This window comes from Cibotium barometz, chromosome 65 (assembly GCF_041138505.1).
Source record: "Cibotium barometz isolate CiBa-2024 chromosome 65, ASM4113850v1, whole genome shotgun sequence".
Lineage (NCBI taxonomy): Eukaryota > Viridiplantae > Streptophyta > Polypodiopsida > Cyatheales > Cibotiaceae > Cibotium > Cibotium barometz.
In genome coordinates this window covers 9,888,813-9,909,129 of record NC_141110.1, presented here as the reverse complement: position 1 = coordinate 9,909,129, position 20,317 = coordinate 9,888,813, and the positions used below count along the sequence as shown (strand labels likewise).

General features: G+C 45.6%; 1 protein-coding gene across 1 annotated transcript in view; it reads left to right on the top strand.

Moving 5' to 3' along the window:
• Nucleotides 1-18,715, top strand: part of LOC147602900 (Cation efflux family protein) — a 133,467-nt gene extending 114,752 nt beyond the window's left edge. Inside the window, exons 11-14 of the mRNA XM_086797002.1 lie at nucleotides 16,921-17,084; nucleotides 17,301-17,392; nucleotides 17,932-18,052; nucleotides 18,419-18,715. Coding sequence (XP_086653128.1) covers nucleotides 16,921-17,084; nucleotides 17,301-17,392; nucleotides 17,932-18,034 — 359 coding nt within the window. The 3' untranslated portion in view covers nucleotides 18,035-18,052; nucleotides 18,419-18,715. The remainder of the gene's footprint in view (nucleotides 1-16,920; nucleotides 17,085-17,300; nucleotides 17,393-17,931; nucleotides 18,053-18,418) is intronic.
• Nucleotides 18,716-20,317: the final 1,602 nt, after the last annotated feature.

Below are 20,317 nucleotides of genomic sequence, written 5' to 3'. Positions count from 1 at the left end.
AGTGTGGAGTTGGCTTTATGTGCACACATTTAGCACTCTTTCTATATGGATATTGTGGATTATATTATCAAGCTTACAGGCAAGCTATATGGAGATATATCTCAGGATATCTTAAGGATATGGTGAGGAGATATTTCTTTTGGCTTCATGACCAACCTGGCAAAGAACAGCTAAGTATACTTTGAGTTTGCAAAGTTGGTGCTTTTGCTATTTACTATGAAGTGTTTTTGATGTTCACTAACCCTTGTATAGCTATGCAAGGAGAAAGGTGTTGTTGTTTGCCTTGAGATGGTTTCAGGGAAACATTGTTTATGGCTCCCTTTATTGGGATGGATTATATCTATGGAGATTTCTTTCTTGGACGAGATTTATATAGATATTGGGCTTCACAAGCAATTTCTATGGACGAATCTGTCCGAGTTTATAGAGAAGAAATCTTTGGATATCTCAAGGATATGATGCTTTTATGGATAAAGTCCACCTCTACTCCAAGGTGTGTGGTTTAGCACGGAGTATGTGGTAAGAGGTATGGTATACAGGTCTATGGATTCCTAGACTTCTTTTCGAGGGATTTGAATTCATCCTCAGGTTTATGGATTATGTTTATGACTCCCTTTTACTGGGATGGATTATTCTTTATGGCTCCCTTTATTTGGGATGCATTGGACTTATGAAACTCATGATTCACATACCCTGTGTAGTGTTCTCTTGTCCTACGTGCTCTCTTGAAGATTGTTTCTACCATGTGAGGATGGAACAATAGAGAGCAGATGGAAGGGAACATGGGCACTTCAAAGGGTAGTGACAAGCACAACATACCCTATGTAGTGTTCTCTTGTCCTACGTGCTCTCTTGAAGATTGTTTCTACCATGTGTGGGTGAAACAATAGAGAGCAGATGGAAGGGAACATGGGCACTTGAGAGGGTAGTGTGAGTTGGTGGCCGAAATGCCTACAAACTATTGGTGGCCGAAATGCCTATAAACTATGTGTAGCAGAAATGTTTATGGAAAACCAGGTTATCTATGCCTGCGAGTGATTGTTTTATCGTGTTACTTGAGCCCACCTCTCATCCAAGGTGTGTGGTCAGAGTACCAACACGGAGTGTAAGTGGTAAAGTGGACATGACGGGACTTATGTCGGACCGATGTCTTGTTGGCAGGAAACTTATTTTGTCTCGCTCATTTACTTGGGACATGGATTATGATATCTGGACTTATAAGACTGATTTGTCTCGCCCATTTACTTGGGACATGATTATGATATCCAGACTTATGGCACTGTTTTTGTCTCGCCATTTATCTTGGGACGACATGATTTTGATATTGGTATTATGGAGACTTATTTAATCTCGCCACATGGATTCTTCAGTTATATTGGATTTTTGAGACTGTCTCGTCTCGCCCAATCGATGGGACATGATTATATCTTGCATATATGGCTTGAAGCTTAAAGTTGCGGACAACTTTTAAGAAGTTGGGGAGGATGTCACCAGCCTGGACATTTCCCAGTCTGAAAGGGGTCTGGTGGACTCCAGGATGTTTAAATATTTGGAAAGTACAAGCTTTGGGAATGGGGGATTATCCTAGAATACAAAGGACCACACTCCTAGAATTTAGGAGAGTTGCTATTTTTGGCCCGACTCCGATGGAAATTCTGTTCGCGTCATTACATCTGGAATTGAGCAGATACCAAGAGTTGGCAAAGTGCCTATGACAAGATGTCTACCAGTTGGGATATTTTTAGAGATAAAGTATATGGAAGGACCCATCTCTTAGATTGGGACATGTGGCAAGAAAGTGGACCAAAGTGAGACAAGTGGCTTGACGCTTGTTAGAAAGTGGATCAAAGTGAGACAAGTGGCCTCACACTTGACACTTCAGCTATTGTGTGGCTCTCCACTTGTCATTGTAGCCTTCTCTTGCCATTTTAGCTCATGGGAGGCCTAAATCTATAAATTGGAGCCCTCTCTCTTCATTAATGGAGGCTCTCTTGCTGCACACTAGCCTCTACCACCGTTGAAGGCTGCCCTAATGATGGCTACTCTCTTTCTCTCTCACTTGAAGGCTGCCCATGAAGAATACCGGCTGTTGGGGACTGTTTTGGAGGCTTCCATCGCGAAGAAATACTGAAGCCACCGTACCGACTGTACCAGCCACTGTACCTGCTGTACCAGCCATTGTACTTGTTGTACCGGCTGAATGGAGAGTTGTACTTGCTGTACCAGCTCTATTGCATGAAGACCCGTGGTTTTTGGGGAAGAATCAGTACTCACACGGAGGTATATGAAATATATTGATGGCTCGGCATTTCTACAGCCTATGTTCCGGCTCAGTTGCCTTGTGTTGGGCTGTGTTATGGCATTTGTATAGGGATAATCCGGCATCTCCCGTGGGGAGAATAAGGCCCTCAAAGCTTGTACATGATATTATTCTCCTTGGGTAATAAAATACTCCAAGGGAGGGGTCGGCCCATTCCGGCCTCTATGCGGTGTCACACGTGCAAGCTCCATTTTCAGCATTTGTGGATGTTTTGTCCAGCTTTATGTTTTATGCAAAGTGATGATGGATATGTGTTAAGGCTGTGGCCATGTTTAAGTGTTTTAACATGCATTGATGGTATCAACAAGTGTGTAAAAGGCCCTAGTCCCCCGGGCACCCGGTGCGAGTTTCATTGGTGTCAGAGCATAGGCTTTCTTAGAAGCGGAGGCTTCCTTCTATCAATAAGGAAGAGAAAAGATCTCAAGTGGGGACCACACTTACCATCATTGCTGTTAAGCATGGCCAGCCGCTTCATAGCTTATGAAGCAAGAGCATGAGCAGTAGACAGATTGTTTATGAATTCACAGAATTTTATCGTGGAAGTGTGGAGTTGGCTTTATGTGCACACATTTAGCACTCTTTCCATATGGATATTGTGGATTATATTATCAAGCTTACAGGCAAGCTATATGGAGATATATCTCAGGATATCTTAAGGATATGGTGAGGAGATATTTCTTTTGGCTTCATGACCAACCTGGCAAAGAACAGCTAAGTATACTTTGAGTTTGCAAAGTTGGTGCTTTTGCTATTTACTATGAAGTGTTTTTGATGTTCACTAACCCTTGTATAGCTATGCAAGGAGAAAGGTGTTGTTGTTTGCCTTGAGATGGTTTCAGGGAAACATTGTTCAAAGTCCACCTCTACTCCAAGGTGTGTGGTTTAGCACGGAGTATGTGGTAAGAGGTATGGTATACAGGTCTATGGATTCCTGGACTTCTTTTCGAGGGATTTGAATTCATCCTCAGGTTCATGGATTATGTTTATGACTCCCTTTTACTGGGATGGATTATTCTTTATGGCTCCCTTTATTTGGGATGCATTGGACTTATGAAACTCATGATTCACATACCCTGTGTAGTGTTCTCTTGTCCTACGTGCTCTCTTGAAGATTGTTTCTACCATGTGAGGATGGAACAATAGAGAGCAAATGGAAGGGAACATGGGCACTTCAAAGGGTAGTGACAAGCACAACATACCCTGTGTAGTGTTCTCTTGTCCTACGTGCTCTCTTGAAGATTGTTTCTATCATGTGTGGGTGAAACAATAGAGAGAAGATGGAAGGGAACATGGGCACTTGAGAGGGTAGTGTGAGTTGGTGGCCGAAATGCCTACAAACTATTGGTGGCCGAAATGCCTACAAACTATGTGTAGCAGAAATGCTTATGGAAAACCAGGTTATCTATGCCTGCGAGTGATTGTTTTATCTTGTTACTTGAGCCCACCTCTCATCCAAGGTGTGTGGTCAGAGTACCAACACGGAGTGTAAGTGGTAAAGTGGACATGACGGGACTTATGTCTATGCCAAGGGTCATGTGGACCGATGTCTTGTTGGCAGGAAACTTATTTTGTCTCGCCCATTTACTTGGGACATGGATTATGATATCTGGACTTATAAGACTGATTTGTCCCGCCTATTTACTTGGGACATGATTATGATATCCAGACTTATGGCACTGTTTTTGTCTCGCCATTTATCTTGGGACGACATGATTTTGATATTGGTATTATGGAGACTTATTTAGTCTTGCCCACATGGATTCTTCAGTTATATTGGATTTTTGAGACTGTCTCGTCTCGCCCAATCGATGGGACATGATTATATCTTGCATATATGGCTTGAAGCTTAAAGTTGCGGACAACTTTTAAGAAGTTGGGGAGGATGTCACCAGCCTGGACATTTCCCAGTCTGAAAGGGGTCTGGTGGACTCCAGGATGTTTAAATATTTGGAAAGTACAAGCTTTGGGAATGGGGGATTATCCTAGAATACAAAGGACCACACTCCTAGAATTTAGGAGAGTTGCTATTTTTGGCCCGACTCCGATGGAAATTCTGTTCGCGTCATTATATCTGGAATTGAGCAGATACCAAGAGTTGGCAAAGTGCCTATGACAGAATGTCTACCAGTTGGGATATTTTTAGAGATAAAGTATATGGAAGGACCCATCTCTTAGATTGGGACATGTGGCAAGAAAGTGGACCAAAGTGAGACAAGTGGCTTGACACTTGTTAGAAAGTGGATCAAAGTGAGACAAGTGGCCTCACACTTGACACTTCAGCTATTGTCGTGATTGCCCCGTCTTTGTCAATATGTGCAATAGAGGGTGGAACGGGGTTGCAAATGTGGACACTCCCATTTTTCAAAAATTATAGTTAATTTAAAATGGTCAACTTATTTAAGGGCATTAATCACCATTCAATACTTGTGTACTCCCCTACCTGTTGTGCCATTCTTTCTTGTTCTTGTGAGATCCCTGCCCTCTATGGTCCATCGAAATGCTAGCAGCAGAATAGCAACTACGTAGGGCAGAGCGTCTCACTCAGGGCCTCGCCCAACAACGAATGTTCGAGCAAGAGACTAGTTCGGCGGCTCATCCTGAAACCGTACCCGAAAATTTTTTATCGCCGGAAGACATAGGCGATTCCTCCAGGAATTTTCAACATCTTAAGTTCTATCTAACCAACAGTTTTTCGAATCATCTAAAACTTTATCGGTATACGACTCCTTCTGAGAATATCTCTCTCATACTTCTCACGAGTAAAAGATATATCGGTGGCTTCCTTGCGCTCATGCCGACAGCTTACCCCTCAAGTATGAAGACCATAAATTAAGAGTTTTCTTCTGAAATTCTCTAAGGTTCGACTTATTACATCTATCTTTATCTAGTTAACAATTTCCAGTCTTAATGTTGGACAGAGCTATATGATACTCGGGAGGCTATGTGCCGGGGGATCACGGCAGAGGATGTAGGGTTGCATAGATCAGCATAGGACGAGCGGGAGATTACAAATAATGGTAGGCATTTTCTCACACTCAGGAGTGCACATGGATTGGTCATATACAATGGCCTATCGAAATGGCAAGGATCAGATGCTCACACACTGGAACTCTAAAGGGGGAGCGAGCACAGTGGACTATTTGATGGAATCTCCTTCATTGATACCTGATGTGCGGGGTTTCACGATTTCCAGTAGGCCCATTGGCATAGCACCCGATTATGCATACTTGAGTTTCACACTACTAGGTAGATCCCCGAGTGATGGGCCAGCCACTCATCTACCTAGGTACCCGAGATATTACTTCACACGTGAGAGAGTTGGGGTTTACCGAGATGCAGTATCTGATGGCTTGTTTGCTTTAGACCCACATAGCCCTCTAGATGAGATTACGAGAGGGTTGGGAGGTGTACTACATGCATCCGCCTCATATGCGTTTCCCTGCACAATGATCCCTTGCACCCTCCCCCCCCCCCCCCCCCCCCCCGCCCCAAACGGGGGCCCCTAGTGGCACTGTCCCACAGAACAGTTGTTACGATGATGAGTGTCGTGAGACACGGGCATAGTTACAACGTGAGATTGCCATTGGGACTCACACACATAGACAAGCTAGGATGATGACGTTATCTTGTGTGTGGAGCGGAGTGCGTGTATGAGAGCATATCTTGATACAGAGTTCTACACACGCTATTGGGCCCTGATGACGTTAGTGGGAATGTCGTAGTATCTAGTCCATACTATGCATAATGGAGTTGATAGTTATATAGTCTTGTGGGTTGATTACCATGAGTTCTACACACGCTATTGGGCACTGATGACGTTAGTGGGAATGTCGTAGTATCTACTCCATACTATGCATAATGAAGTGGATAGTTATATAGTCTTGTGTGTTGATTACCATGACTATATAACATGCATGTTCCTAAAAGGTGAATTTGGGCATGTTTCTGGATTCATCTAGGTATATATATATATATATATATATATATATATATATATATATATATATATATATATATATATATATATATATAGGATGATCTTTCGGCGCCTTGTGTGGAGGAAGAAACAAGCCTACCTAGCTAAGTTAGAGGAGGAGATCTACCAACTCTTCCTGGGGAAGGACAGCAAGAGGGCATGGAAGATGTTTCAGGAGAGATAGCGTGGCACTCCACGGCGGCACCCTCCATCTCCACAGCCTCTCAACCATTACGTGGCCCACGACGACAATCTACACTTGGGGAGAATTGGAACCCCAAGTTGAAGGAGGAGGTGGATATGGCAGTGGCCCGCTTCTTCTTCCACGACCACATTGCCTTTCAAGCGGCTAGGTAAGTGCAACCGATCATTGCCAATTCATCATTCATGTTTTCATCATCCTAGTCCCCTTCTCATTAGTAAATTACTTTCTTGAATAGGTCGGAATACTTCAAGGTCATGGTTAAGAAGATTGGGGAGTATGGCTCAACCTATACACCCCCCTCATCCGAGAGCTTGCGCACTACATTGCTCGAGAAGGAGAAGCGCATTTTAGAGCAAGCGGTCGACAACACAAAGCGGCATTGGGAGAGGAACGGAGTCTCCCTCATTGTGGATGGATGGAGTGACACTCGCAAGAGGAGTATTCACGAGGTGGTTGCATATTCTGCGGAGAAATGTACTTCATCTCATCTCATGCTGCATCCGGCACCGGGAAGAGCGCGGATGTGCTTGCGGTGGAGTGGGCTACCACCATGGAGATCGTTGGTCCCGAGCATGTAGTGGGCTTTGTTACAGATGGGGAGCCTTCCAATAGGGCGGCGGGAGCTATTCTCCAAGGCATGTATGGACATGTCACGGTGTCCTTTTGTATGGCTCATTGCCTAAATAACCTCCTCAAGGACAGCGGGGCATTACCATGGATCAGCCCAGGAGGCCAACACCTTGGTCTCTTTTGTCCTCAACTACCAAAGACTTCGGCATGAGTTCAACAAGAGGTCCTGTCTCTCTCTTCTCAAATATTCCGACACCCGGTTTTCTTACAACATTCTCATGTTGGGCCGGTTGAAGGATTGTAGCGGTGCTTTGAGGGGCTTTTCCTTAGCGACGAGTTTGTCGCCATGCAAGAGTCCCGTACAAACACTGGCCAAGAGTGTAGGCTACGGGCGGATAACGCCTCTTGGTGGGACCACAGATGCTATGGTGAGGCCCATATTCCACCTATTGAGGATTGTAGACGCTATGCAACCATGCATAGGCAAGGGCTACGAGGTCATGGATCGCATGATAGAGAAGTTGAAAGACTTCGTGCCTGATGAAGACAGATACGAGGAGATCCATGCCTTGTGTCTAGGAAGATGGAATTCCTACTACTCTCCATTGCATGCAGCAGCTTATGTGGTGGGCCCAGAATTCCAAGGCAACAAGCAGGAGAGCGACCGGGAGGTGAGCGCTGGATGGAGGATCATCTTGGATCGTCTTGTGCTTGATGCATCAGTTAGGCGCAAGATCAGGGACCAGCTTTCGATATACAGGTCATTTCATGGGCTCTATGGCTGTCATGATGCACAGGTTGACCGCTCCAAAGTTGGTGCTACTCTATGGTGGGAGGACTTTGGTTCGGATGAGCTGCAGTAGCTTGCCATCCGCATACTTAGCCAAGCCGTCAGCTCTCTTGCTTGGAGCAACTTTGGAGTACCTACAGCCACATTGCCTCTAGGAAGAGGAACGGACTCGGGGTAGAGCGTGCCAATGACCTTGTCTTTGTCAGCGCGAACTTGCGAATGCTTTGCAAGAGCGTGACCAAGATGGAAGATTCCTTCACCGAGTGGGAGATGAGTCAACAAGAAGAGCAACAAGAGGATGAGGTGCAGGAGCAGCATGCCAGTGAGGATGAGAGTGAGGATGAGCTTGATGCTTCTTTGGCACAAGCTACCCATGACCATGAGGCGAGCACTTCACGTGGATGATCATTCATGGATCATGATTCATGGGCCTTACTACTTAGCTCTAGCCTCTAGCCTCTAGTGTTTAGCACTTTTTTGTCATTGACTCATTTGAGTCCGTCAATGTATTCTGCCTCCTTAAGGCTTAGTCCTGACTCTTGAATCATGACTCATTTTGTATCTACTTAATTATTAATACAATCAACTGTGAATGCCTTCACTCTTTGATTCGCGTATTTTGATAATATGACTCAAAAGCTTACCATTTTAGTGTAAATTTGTGCTCATTTTGATATACTTCCAAAGTAGAATAAGTGTAGAGTAGAATTTTTTTTAAAAAAAAAGGTATTTTTTGAGTGTCGTTCCCTCCCTCGTCCCCGTTCCCTAATTATGGCCGTCCCCGTCCCCCGTCCCTTGTGACTATGTTTGGCGTAGACGTAAGTCCCCTGCCACGAGGTGTCATGTCCACGCTATGGAGCCCGTCCATACGTCCAGAAGCATAGAGAAATCCCAACTCGTGACACCTCTCATGCTGTAGATGATGATGATGAAGTATGTCTCCATGCTTCGGAACTCTTGTAGAAGACCTTTGATGAATGGAGTGATAAAGCTGCAGGACATCTTGTGGAGCATAGGAGAGGGTCCTCTTGATGAAGAAAACGCTGAAGGTATGGTGGTTACAACGTAGGATTTTTCATGAAAAAACGCCGACTGTATGGGATTTTATTGCATGGTAATCTTCATGAGATAAAAAGCTGATTATGGAATGGCCACAGCATATGAAAACGCACCATATGATGAGTTGATAATCAGGTCTGAAATGCAGCTATAAGGGCGACTATAGGGGTTGCATCATCGGTGAGCTGGGTGAGATGGCAGATCATGAGCAGGGTCTAGGAGGGAGTGAGTGAGAGTGGAAGGAGAGGTGTAGAGATCAAGCCAAGGTGTGTGGAACCATAGACATGGAAATGGAAGAGAGAGAAAGAAAGAAAGAAAGAAAGAAAGCTGTATTAACGTCTACTAGAGGCCGAACTCGACCTATGAGACAAATCAATTTACAACTATCAATGTCTTTTGGATGTCCAGAAAAAAAAAAGGACAAAATGAACATGAAATGAAGTATGAAAGTATTGAGCTAGTGGGGGGGTGTCAACATGAAATGAAGTATGAAAGTATTGAGCTAGTATGGATGGAGCACTACTGCTAGAGGCTCTGTATGCAACCTATATGCGTAGGGTATACAAGAATGCAATGCAGATCTATCTAGCTCCAACCAGTACCATAATGGGGGTGTAATATGTGATACATAGGCGATGGCAAGGCAAAAATACCTCGGAGCATGATCTCCGGGTGTGAGTGTAAGTGAGCTAGCCGCTCCTGGATATGGTGTTGATGTCGAGCCCGTATCTCTGTGATCTCCCTCTGATGTAGTCTGGGAGTCTGGTAGCCTGGTGTTGTTGGTCTTCATCTGGCTCGGAGGTCCGCAACGCGCTGAAGTGTACCCCCTCCTGTGTCAGGGTAGGCATTGGGATAGATCTCTGGAAGAAATCAGTGAGCTGTAGCTATTGCCCACCTCTCCCTGTGGTATGAGTTTGTATCAGCGTCTCTCTGTGGCGCTGTCTCTCTAACAAGAACTGGCCAAATCTGCGCTAGTCTGCGGACTCCATGATCTAGCGGAGTGAGGGATGTCCACTGAAGATGGTGGTGTATCTCTCTCTAATGACACTATATGCTCTGCATCTACATACATAATGTTCCTCACTCTCAACCTCCTCCTGGCATAGTCTACATATCCTCTCTGCTCTGGGGATCCATGCTGCCCTACCTGCCTCAATCTCAAGCTGGTGTGATAACACTCTGAGCTGGCCAATCGCCACTCGGGCACTGTGAGGCATGTACACATCCATGTATCCAGGTCTCTGTATGAATCCATCCGCTGAGATACGCATAAGTGGTGCATGTATATCATACTGGAAAGGTGGCAGGTGATCTATGTCGAGACCATGCTGAGTGAGCCACTGTATCATCTATGAATACCATGATCTCCTATCTCCACTCTCTGCTGCAAGCTTCCTGGACGCCTCAAAAGCTCTATGTGAGAGTCGATCTGATGGCATATCTCTGATCCTCTGTATGAAGCAGATCGTCAAGAAGAGGGCCTCTACTAGCATAGGAGGTGCAACAAACTCCGTCCGGACAATGTCATGTGGGACGGAGGGTTTGCTGCGGATCATCCGTGAGAGCATGAGAATCTGAGGCCTCTCTATCTGAGACCATGTGGAGGTGGCGAGCCCAGGTTCCCATACTGCTGCAGCATACATCAAAGCAGGGGTGACTAGTGTGTCAAACAACCACCCCTTCATGCAGGGCTCCTGGAAGTGTGCCTGGTGACATTGTCTCTCTAGCATGGCCAAAGCTGCATACCCTCGTGTGAGTCTATCCCTGGCTGCCTGTGCCATAGTAAATCTTCCTGGCGGAGTCGTAAATGTAATCCCTAGGTACACATATGAGTCTACCACCTCTACCTGTCCTCCTGCTAGTGTGAAGATGGCTTGTCGTCGAACCGGCCCTGAGGTGTGGAAAATCATGGCCTTGGTTTTCCCAAGGTTCACTGTAAGCCCCCTCTGTGTGCAATGAAGTCAGCTACCTCATCGATGTATAGCCCAAATAGTGTAGGAGAGAGTGGGCATCCTTGCTTCACACCTATGGTGCTAGCAATAACATCAGATAGACCCCCAGGGCATCGTATGCGCCCGAGGATCTGCTCATATAAGGCATAGATGCCCCAAACCATCTCTAATGGGATCCCCAATGACTGTAGGCGTTGGAAGAGTCTCTCTCGTGGCATCGTGTCATATGCTTTGCGAAAATCCACAAAGCAGCAGTATAATCTCTTCTCCCGCGCCCTAGCCTGGTCAATCAGGCATCTCAGAGTGAATATATGGTCAATAGTGGAGAAAGCTCGTCAGAATCCAGCCTGCCCTGGTGCTTGCAATCCCTCCTTCTCTGCATATGAGCTCAACTCTGCCTCGAGCACTGCGCCATAAAGTTTGAACAATGTATGACCAATCATGATAGTCCTGTAGTTGCTGGGGTCTAGCATGTCTCCCGCTTTGTGGAGAGGCACGATGGTGTGCATAGTCCACTCAGCTGGTAGGCCCTCCACTAGTGCCCTATTAAAGAGGTGAGCAACAAAGGGTCCCAGTGTGTCAGCTGCATAAATAAGATGCTCACTCTGTATACCTGTGTGGTCAGCCGATCTCCCATGCTGTAACCGACGGATAGCTCTCTCTACCATCGAGACGGTAAAGAAAGTAGAGGTGGTAGGGCGAGACTCCTGTGGCTGTGGTATGGCGGTTGCTGAGGGATATGGTAGAGGCTCTTTGCATATGTGTGCCATGTGTGTGGATCCTCAATTGGGGTATGAGGGCGAGGCTCTCTCATCCTGCGCCATGCAGTGGCTGCATCTCTGCTCATGAGTAGGTGGTATATATCCCAGTACTATGTCTCCTCATATGCACGCCTCTTACGGCGTTTTGTGTAATGGTCCCCAGTGCTCTCTGGGCACGGAGGTGTCTATATAGCTCTCTGCACTCATCATCATACCACCGATTCTGGGGCATGCTCCCAGATCTATCTGTGTGTGCAATGTGTGTATGATGGAGGAAGCTGCGGGTGGCGGCCATATGTAGTAGAGATGACAGCTGGGTGGTGAGTGTGTCTAGAGGTGACAGGGGATCCATCTGGAATAGCCTGTCATATACATGATGCTCATATATGTCTGCCAAGTCATGGGTGAAGTAGAAAGTTGTATGCGATGCCTGTGTGGGCTATGTGGGTGCTGGTGTGGAGCTCGCCAGTGACGGTAAGAGGTACGTGTGATCCTCACCAATAGGACAGGGGGGGATGGTGAAAGATGTCACTGCCTGTGTGGTCTCCATGGACCCCATGATGTAGTCCACTGTGCTATACCCCCCCCCCCCCCCCCCCCCCCCCCCCCCCCCCGGTGGAAAGCATGTCAGTGCTCGTGAATCCTGCCATTGTCTCATCCCGTTATAAATAACGAGATGGTGTCGCTCTCCCAGCTCAAGTAAGTGATGACCATATCTGGTGTTATCCGGCCCCATGTCCTCTGACACCCTGCAAGCTCTCGTGTCCTCCACCTCTAGTGTGTGCTCGAAATCATAAATGTTGCACTATCGGCTCTGTGTCCGTGCATTGAAGTCCCCCATAAGGAGGACTTCCCCCAGGTTGGAGTAGTGTATGATCTCATCTGAAAGGGCTGCATATGGTGACTCTCCCAATGGCCCTGTGTCCTCCTCCTCATGTGGTCTCCATGGACCCCATGATGTAGTCCACTGTGCTTACCCCCCCCCCCCCCCCCCCCCCCCCCCCCCCCGCGCGATCGTGGAAAGCATGTCAGTGCTCCTGAATCCTGCCATTGTCTCATCCCGTTATAAATAAAGAGATGGTGTCGCTCTCCCAGCTCAAGTAAGTGATGACCATATCTGGTGTTATCCGGCCCCATGTCCTCTAACACCCTGCAAGCTCTCGTGTCCTCCACCTCTAGTGTGTGCTCGAAATCATAAATGTCGCACTATCGGCTCTGTGTCCGTGCATTGAAGTCCCCCATAAGGAGGACTTCCCCTAGGTTGGAGTAGTGTATGATCTCATCTGAAAGGGCTGCATATGGTGACTCTTCCAATGGCCATGTGTCCTCCTCCTCCCCTCTACTCTCCTCCTCTGCTGTCATGGCATATCTCGATCCTCTAGAAGAGAAAGAAGTAGCATAGAGCAATGTATAACACCCTATCAGCTAAGAGCTGCAGTCTAATCCACATGTATCTAGCCTCTTGGTCACGTGCTACCACCTGTAGGCGCTCCTGTAGCTCTCGCTTGAAGAGTACCGCTATACCTCCAGATCCTCTCGATGTGCTCTGCCGTGTGGTCCCCCTGTATGTAAACTCCCACTGATAGCCCTCTACTTTGGGTAGCCCCCTCTCTGGGCTCTCGTGCGTCTGTGTAAGTAGTATGATGTCCCGTCCCTCCATGACCTCCTCCATCCTCCCAGGATGTGTCCAAAGTGCTCCATTGCAGTTCCAAACTGATGTGTATCTTTGAATCTGGATCCTCCATAGCCAATGTCCCATAGGCCGCGCCTGGTGCTCATCGGTGGCCTCGCCATCGATGATGACACGGCCATCGCGATAGAACTGTAGGACTCTCGGCATGCATGTTTTCCTATGTTCTATCTGCATCCTTGTAAGGTCGTCATCCAAATAGATGGGATCTCCCTGTAATCCTCGTAGAATCACCCTCTTCCTCATGAAGGTGACCCTCTCCGTCTCTCCTGCAAACTGTAGGATGAGGACTCGCTTGCATGTTGAGTCTTTCCCGGCTCTCCATGCTTTGGTGAAGGGGAGAGGGTCCTCTTCCCTGTAGCCGAGCTTCATGCATAGAAGCTATCCATCTTTCTCGGGAGTGGAGTCGGGTGACTCGGCTATACCTGTGACTCGAATGTTGAGGCGGCAGGCATGCCTCATCTTCTCCTCCTCAATGGTGGTGTGAATGATTTGGTGTTCTTCCCTTTGAGTCTCCTCCCTCACTTCTTTACGGATGTTCTTCTTCACGAGTTCAACCCATCCTGACTGCTTGGCTTCGAGTTTTTCCTCCATGTTCTTTGTGACCTCCTTGGAGATCTCTTCTTTGATGGCCGTGTGTAACTTGGTTGAACACAATGCTAATCAATACACTTAAATACACTAAGATTTGAAGGACACTTGCTCATATACAAGAAGTAAATTGCTAAATTGACAAGAGACACACAATGAGCCGGAATGGCCGACCCCTCCCTTGAGTAAATTGTATTACTATTGGAGAAATTCAATACATAGCTTCACGGGCATCCATTGCCAAATCCTCCATGCCAATGCATATGAAATTCAGTATTTAGAAAACAATGGTATGTCGATGTAGATCACCAAGGAGCTGCCTTGATGCCCGGCCCGACTTCAGTGCCCATATTCTCTACCATTGGCTCTATGTTCTACCAAGCAAGGTAGCAACATCTTCAAGAGCACATAGGACAAGAGAAATACTACACAGGGCGGCTAAACAAGGAGTCCTGCCCTCCTACTGAATAAGTAATGACAACACATTGTCCAATTAGCTTACCAGTCTTCATAGAAGTTGTTGCAAGCGGAAGCCTTCGCGTTGGAAGCTTTAAAAGTGTTGATATCTTCGATTTGCTGCAATCCTTCGCGACAAAAGTCTTCAAGAGGATGAAGGGAATCCTGGGATAGCGGAAGCCTTTGCGTTGGAAGCTTTAGAAGTGTTGATATCTTCGATTTTCCGCAATCCTTCGCAACAAAAGTCTTCAAGACGATGAAGGGAATCCTGGGAAAGCTTCCCCTATGGTTCAACTTGAGAAAGGAAGGTTGAAATTAGGGTTTTCAGCAAAAAGACCAGAAATTACAGCAAAAATGAGAGCTGTTTTGCTGAATTTCAGTCATTGGGAGTGAGTAGGAGAGTGATTAGTACTTGGAAACACTCTTGGAAGCTTGGAAAACACCCTAGCAAGTTGGGTATGGCTATGGAGAGCTTGGAAATGGAGAGAAATGGTGGAAAAACAGAGTTTTCAGCCTCCAAAAATCCTCATGAAGAGAAAACACGAATTTTCTCTTAATAAGTAAGTGAATTGGGGTCCAATCAGGTGAGGGGACATGGGGAGATGCCCATTTATGAGTAAAAAGGGAGGATCAGGTCCTGGACATTGAGTCTTGCATGCCTCGGGACTTCAGTGAGTGTGAACTTGGAAGCGGTCATAATTTATAAGTGACTTTTGGGCGCCCAAACTTTAATGAAGTGGGAACGCACTCACTTATAAATATTGGCCAAGTCCTAAGGGCTATTTGAGCCTAGATTGGGTAATACTTACCACCTGTTCACATGCCACACAACCATGTCAGCAGACAGTTTCACACGCACGGTTCACGGACGGGCGTCCCCTAGCCCGGAACTACACATAGGTCATGCAGGCATGAAAACAGCATGCAATATCATTTGCAGGCAAGCACATAAAGATGCTATGCAATGCAGCATTGGCATGAGCAATTTCCGTTCATGAAACCATATAAGACCAAGCGTTTCCAGGCAAGTATATGCGATACCAGACCCAATGGAAAGCCAATCCTCCAGGCGTTTCCGGGCATGTACACAAAGGCACAAGTCCCAGCGGAAAGCCAAGTCCTCCAGATATTCCGGGCATGATAACGTCAAGTCCCAACGGAATATCATATCCAACTATACAGCATGACACATGTCAATCACATGCATAGGCACATTCCATAAGCCATGGACACCAATCCAATATGTGCATAGTGTGAAAGCAAGAGTGAACCATTCGGGTGGCCAAATGGTGACATCGTGAGAGTGTTGTCATTGATCTCCCCTTCTTCCTTCTCGGTGTTCTTGACGGCTACCAGTTCCACTTTCAATGCACTCACCTCCTCCTTGAGTGCCGTGTTCTCTTGTTCAAGGTCCGTGACCCGTGCTTCGAGGGCCATGATGTGCTGGTGTAATTTGGTCTCCACCTCATTGAGGTTGGAATCGGATGTCTTCTTGTTCTCCTTGATTAGTGCCGTCATTGCCGTCTCGAGGACCTCGAGCTTCTGTTGGAGACTCGGAGCCATTCCTCGAGATTACTCTGCAGCGCCTCCCACAGCCTACAGGTAGGGAGTAGCGAGAGAGAGAGAGAGAGAGAGAGAGAGAGAGAGAGAGAGAGAGAGAGAGAGAGATGTTACTGCCTTGGGGGCCTGAGGAAGGGTGGGTGGGATTACGCAGGCGAACAGGGGCGAAGGGTGGGTGGGATTACGCAGGCGAACAAGGGTGAAGGGTGGGTGTGGTATGGGCGGCTGCTGAGGGATATGGTAGAGGCTCTTTGCATATGTGCGCCATGTGTGTGGATCCTCAATCGGGGTACGAGGGCGAGGTTCTCTCATCCTGCGCCATGCAGTGGCTGCATCTCTGCTCATGAGTAGGTGGTATATATCCCAATATTGTGCCTCCTCATATGCACGCCTCTTACGGCGCGAGGGTCCTCATCTGTCGGCTCGCCTGTCTCTATGTAATGGTGCCCAGTGCTCTCTGGCCACGGAGGTGTCTATATAGCTCTTTGCACTCGGAACTCAAGTGAGAGAGAGATTGCACATGAACACAGATTGTATTAGAATGATAATACTCACACCATGTACAATGTATTTAGCACTAAGGCCTTATCATCTGACTCTTACTAAGAGGTTCACACCTAGAGTGTTCGCACCAAAAGACTCTATAACCCTTTCACACTATGGACACTCCGATAATTCCAAGAACATGGGCCTGTATACAGGGACCTTCTAGATCAGCTCAAGCAGAGCATGTCTTCTTCATGAAGGAGTGGGATCATGGGATTTTTTTCTCATCAACTCCTACTGGACTCTCTTGGCGTCACCATGCCCTTGACTGCTGCGACTACCTCACACGCTATGAATTGTGATGAGGATTCCGGGTTTCTAGCCATGATTTTTTATTGACTTGTTCATACTTAATAGAAGTCTTTTTTTTTTGGAAAAATAAAATAAATTTCTTGTTCCTAAATTTAACTCTCAAGTGCGTACAACTCTTGTTTTTTATTTCAGAACCAGCAGAGGCATTCTCAACGTCGATTCCTCCAAACGACAACATTGCATATGATTTTATTGACAATCCAAAATGCAATGGCCAAGTGAGAACTGATAACTCACAGCAACAACAAGAGGTTGAAAAAGCTGTGCGTGCGCTTGTGGAGTCAAATTTTCCCAAGGTTTGATCTTTGGGAAACCCTTGTTTCTTCCTTTCGTTTTCTTTTCCTTATTTTGGCATGATATAAATATGAGGCTGAATGCATGGCCTTTTGGTATAGTTGCACCTGAGCTTGTGCACAACAGCGTCTCAGACTAAAAAGATAAAGAGTCCTGTGATTTATGGAGGTAGTGGCTTTGAAGCTACAGGCACTTAACCTGCCCGATTTTTGTTCTAGGTGATGGCTTTTGAACGTGTTAGATGTCATTTTCTGCAAGGAAGGCTGCTTGTGGAACTAGAGGTCTCCATGCAACCTACCATATTAATCAGGTAAATTCACTATTTCCAAGTGAACTGAAAAATATAATTTAGATACAAAGACCACTCACAATTTTACAAAATACGACTTCTCAAGGAATAGAACGTATCCTGAAAGTGGATGTAAATGCATGATTTGTTACTTATGCATCTCTTGGCTCCCTTTGTGTCTTCGGTGGTTGCCTCCATTCTCATCCTTGGTCTTGTAAAAGCCCAAACTGCCTCCTAGACTCACGGGTCACTCAATGACTATCCATGTTAATAGGACTTACAAGATTGGGCCTTTACTGCACTGTACTCTAGCGAGATGCTGCTACGTCATGTCAGAATGACCAAGTTTTGGAAAACCAAGAAAAAGTAGGTCCAAAAACCAACCTTTTTAGATCATCGACTTGAACATGTATAGCATAGACCCTCTGGACACCCTGATGGCATTTGCCTCGTTCTCATGATTAGCTTGTAAAAGGCCTGCAGAAGCTGTACTTGAGGCTTCAGAGATATGTTCTAAAGTGGGATTTTTTCTTTTGGAATCTACTGTTAATATCTTGCAGGGATGCAATGCAGTATGCCCGAAGTGCTGAGGAGAAAATCATGGATGTTTACCCCAAAATATCTGCTGTCGAAACACAGCTAAGGCTTACAAGTCATCTCTAATCAACCCACTACTTCAAGGTCAATAAATGCAACAAGTTTTATTCTCTACTTTTTAGAAGGCTGGGTTATCACATCATAAGAAGTGGAGAGAAATGGACTAAATCCCTCTTCAAAAAAATCCACTTCTTTACAAATCACGATTCTGAAAGAGAATAAAGATAGAGCCTTTTTGAATGATGGTGCAACCAGTCTTTTAGTCCTTACATGCACGGGAATAGTGGAGAAAAGATTTCAAACTGCACCTCAAGTCTCTCTATGCTTAATTGTACTAGTATATTCTTGTTGTGCTCTTTGTCCTTACATAATCACTTTAGCAAGCAATAATGGGTTATTTGCCTAGGTGATACGAATTTCAAGTTTCAATTGCATTTTTTATTTATGCAGTTGATGCCGGAACAAAGCATGGCATCCATGCCACACAAGTGGAAGTGGCACACGAGCTTTTTGTCAATTTGCAAGCAATATTGGCAATATATTGCTTCAACGCTTAATCAAGTACTAAAGATTTTAGCATGGTTATCTTCGTGTTATTTTTCTAAGATAAAATGGAGATTAGGGTTGGGGGCATCTAGGCTATATTGGCAAGGTGTAATTTGTCCATTTGAATGCCGTTCTTGTAGTACCACCTTTTCTCAGCACTAGGCAGCTATATAAATGAAGCAACTGTAATTTTGGGGAGAAGAGAAATGTGATTGCTTGAAAAGTTGTGTCCAACGTCACGTTGTCCAAGTTCTGTAAGGATGATCTTGTGTATAACTCTGAGTTTGAGCATCATATAGTGCAACCTCTCAATCTTGGCTGGAAAAGACATCACCTTGGTATGTGTGTCCACAACTTCCACTAGATCCTTTCTTCAGCTGAAAGTTTCTGTTTGACTCTTTGTCCATGGGTCTTGAAAATGCACTCTGAAACTGAGTATGTCAAAGAACCATACCTCTTGTTGAAGCCCACCCAAGTAGCCATAAGATCTGTTGAGTTTCATGACCTTTTTGCATTGTAAAATTTGGGCTAGCAAACACCACACCTAAGGTATGTGCAAGTGTCCAGAACTTCCACTACACCTCTAAAGGTTAATGTATATTTGCACATTCCTGTCGTCCACATCACATCTACATAATTGTTTTGGATTTATGGCGATGGCCCATGTTGTGATTGAGGGGGTAGCACGTGCCTTGGTTTGATTTGTGTTCCAATGTATGGTTCGTTCCTTGTGAGTAGGGAAATTGAAAAGGGAAAGTGGATGTAAGGGTCACGTGTTATGTGTATGACAAATGGTTAGTGATATATTGTGGACACATGAATTGCACTTGGATGCATGGATCTCGTGTTTGGATCTAGGAAGGATTTATTGGGCCCTATAAAGTGATATCCTTTGGATCTTGAATTTATGAGATTGTTGTCTTGATTAGTATTCCATTGTTTAAGTTTATGTTAATTCAAGTTTAATCAAATTAACTTTTAATCATGGAGTATATCACTTAGGTTGATCCTTCCTAATTCCAATGTATTCTAACATGGTATCAAAGTCTCTCGCGTGGGATCAAAATAAGTGGGTCACTAGAGTAGAGGATTAAGGTTTGTAGTGGATCACTCTCTTTCTTTATATTTAAGGTTTTCACTGACATCCATGTTTCTCTTTGCTATTTTGTACTCAGTGAGTGAGGAAGTGAGCTCTGTAGAAGTGCATCTTCGTGGGGAGCTCCGGAGGTGTGATCCATGTGCAATGTGTGTAGAGGCTGAGAAGATCTAACCGGATAACGCGGTTGGTATCCTCGTGAGACAGTCACAGAAAAGGGGAGAGTTAATGCACACAAATAAGTTAAGTAAATAATCAGTTTGTAGCAAAGTCGCTTGTAAGGGTGGAGGTGAATAGACATCACACACGGTAGTAAAAATATCATCAACAACTCTTCTTTAGTAGTCAGCACTAAGCTATGAGATTCTACTCAATACCACTCGATGAGATCCCAACATGCTCACCACAGTGGAATCCTTGTGCAACAGTAGAGAGGTGACAGCCACTGATAGTTGTTTGACCGTTCTCTAACAGCCAAAGCTCCAATACGTAGTGAAAAATACAATGATTGGAACAAGTTATTAATTCCTACTTGGGCGGAGGATCTTTTAGGCAATGTCCATAACACTGTGTAGCAGTGTCATTGCCGCCTACCTTAGTTTTTCTTTTATTGTGGTCTTTGTGATTGGGGATGGCCAATGAAAACCACATATGAACTGGTGTTTTGTTTGTGGAGAGCGAGTGCGTGCTCTCGGACTTGCGGCAGA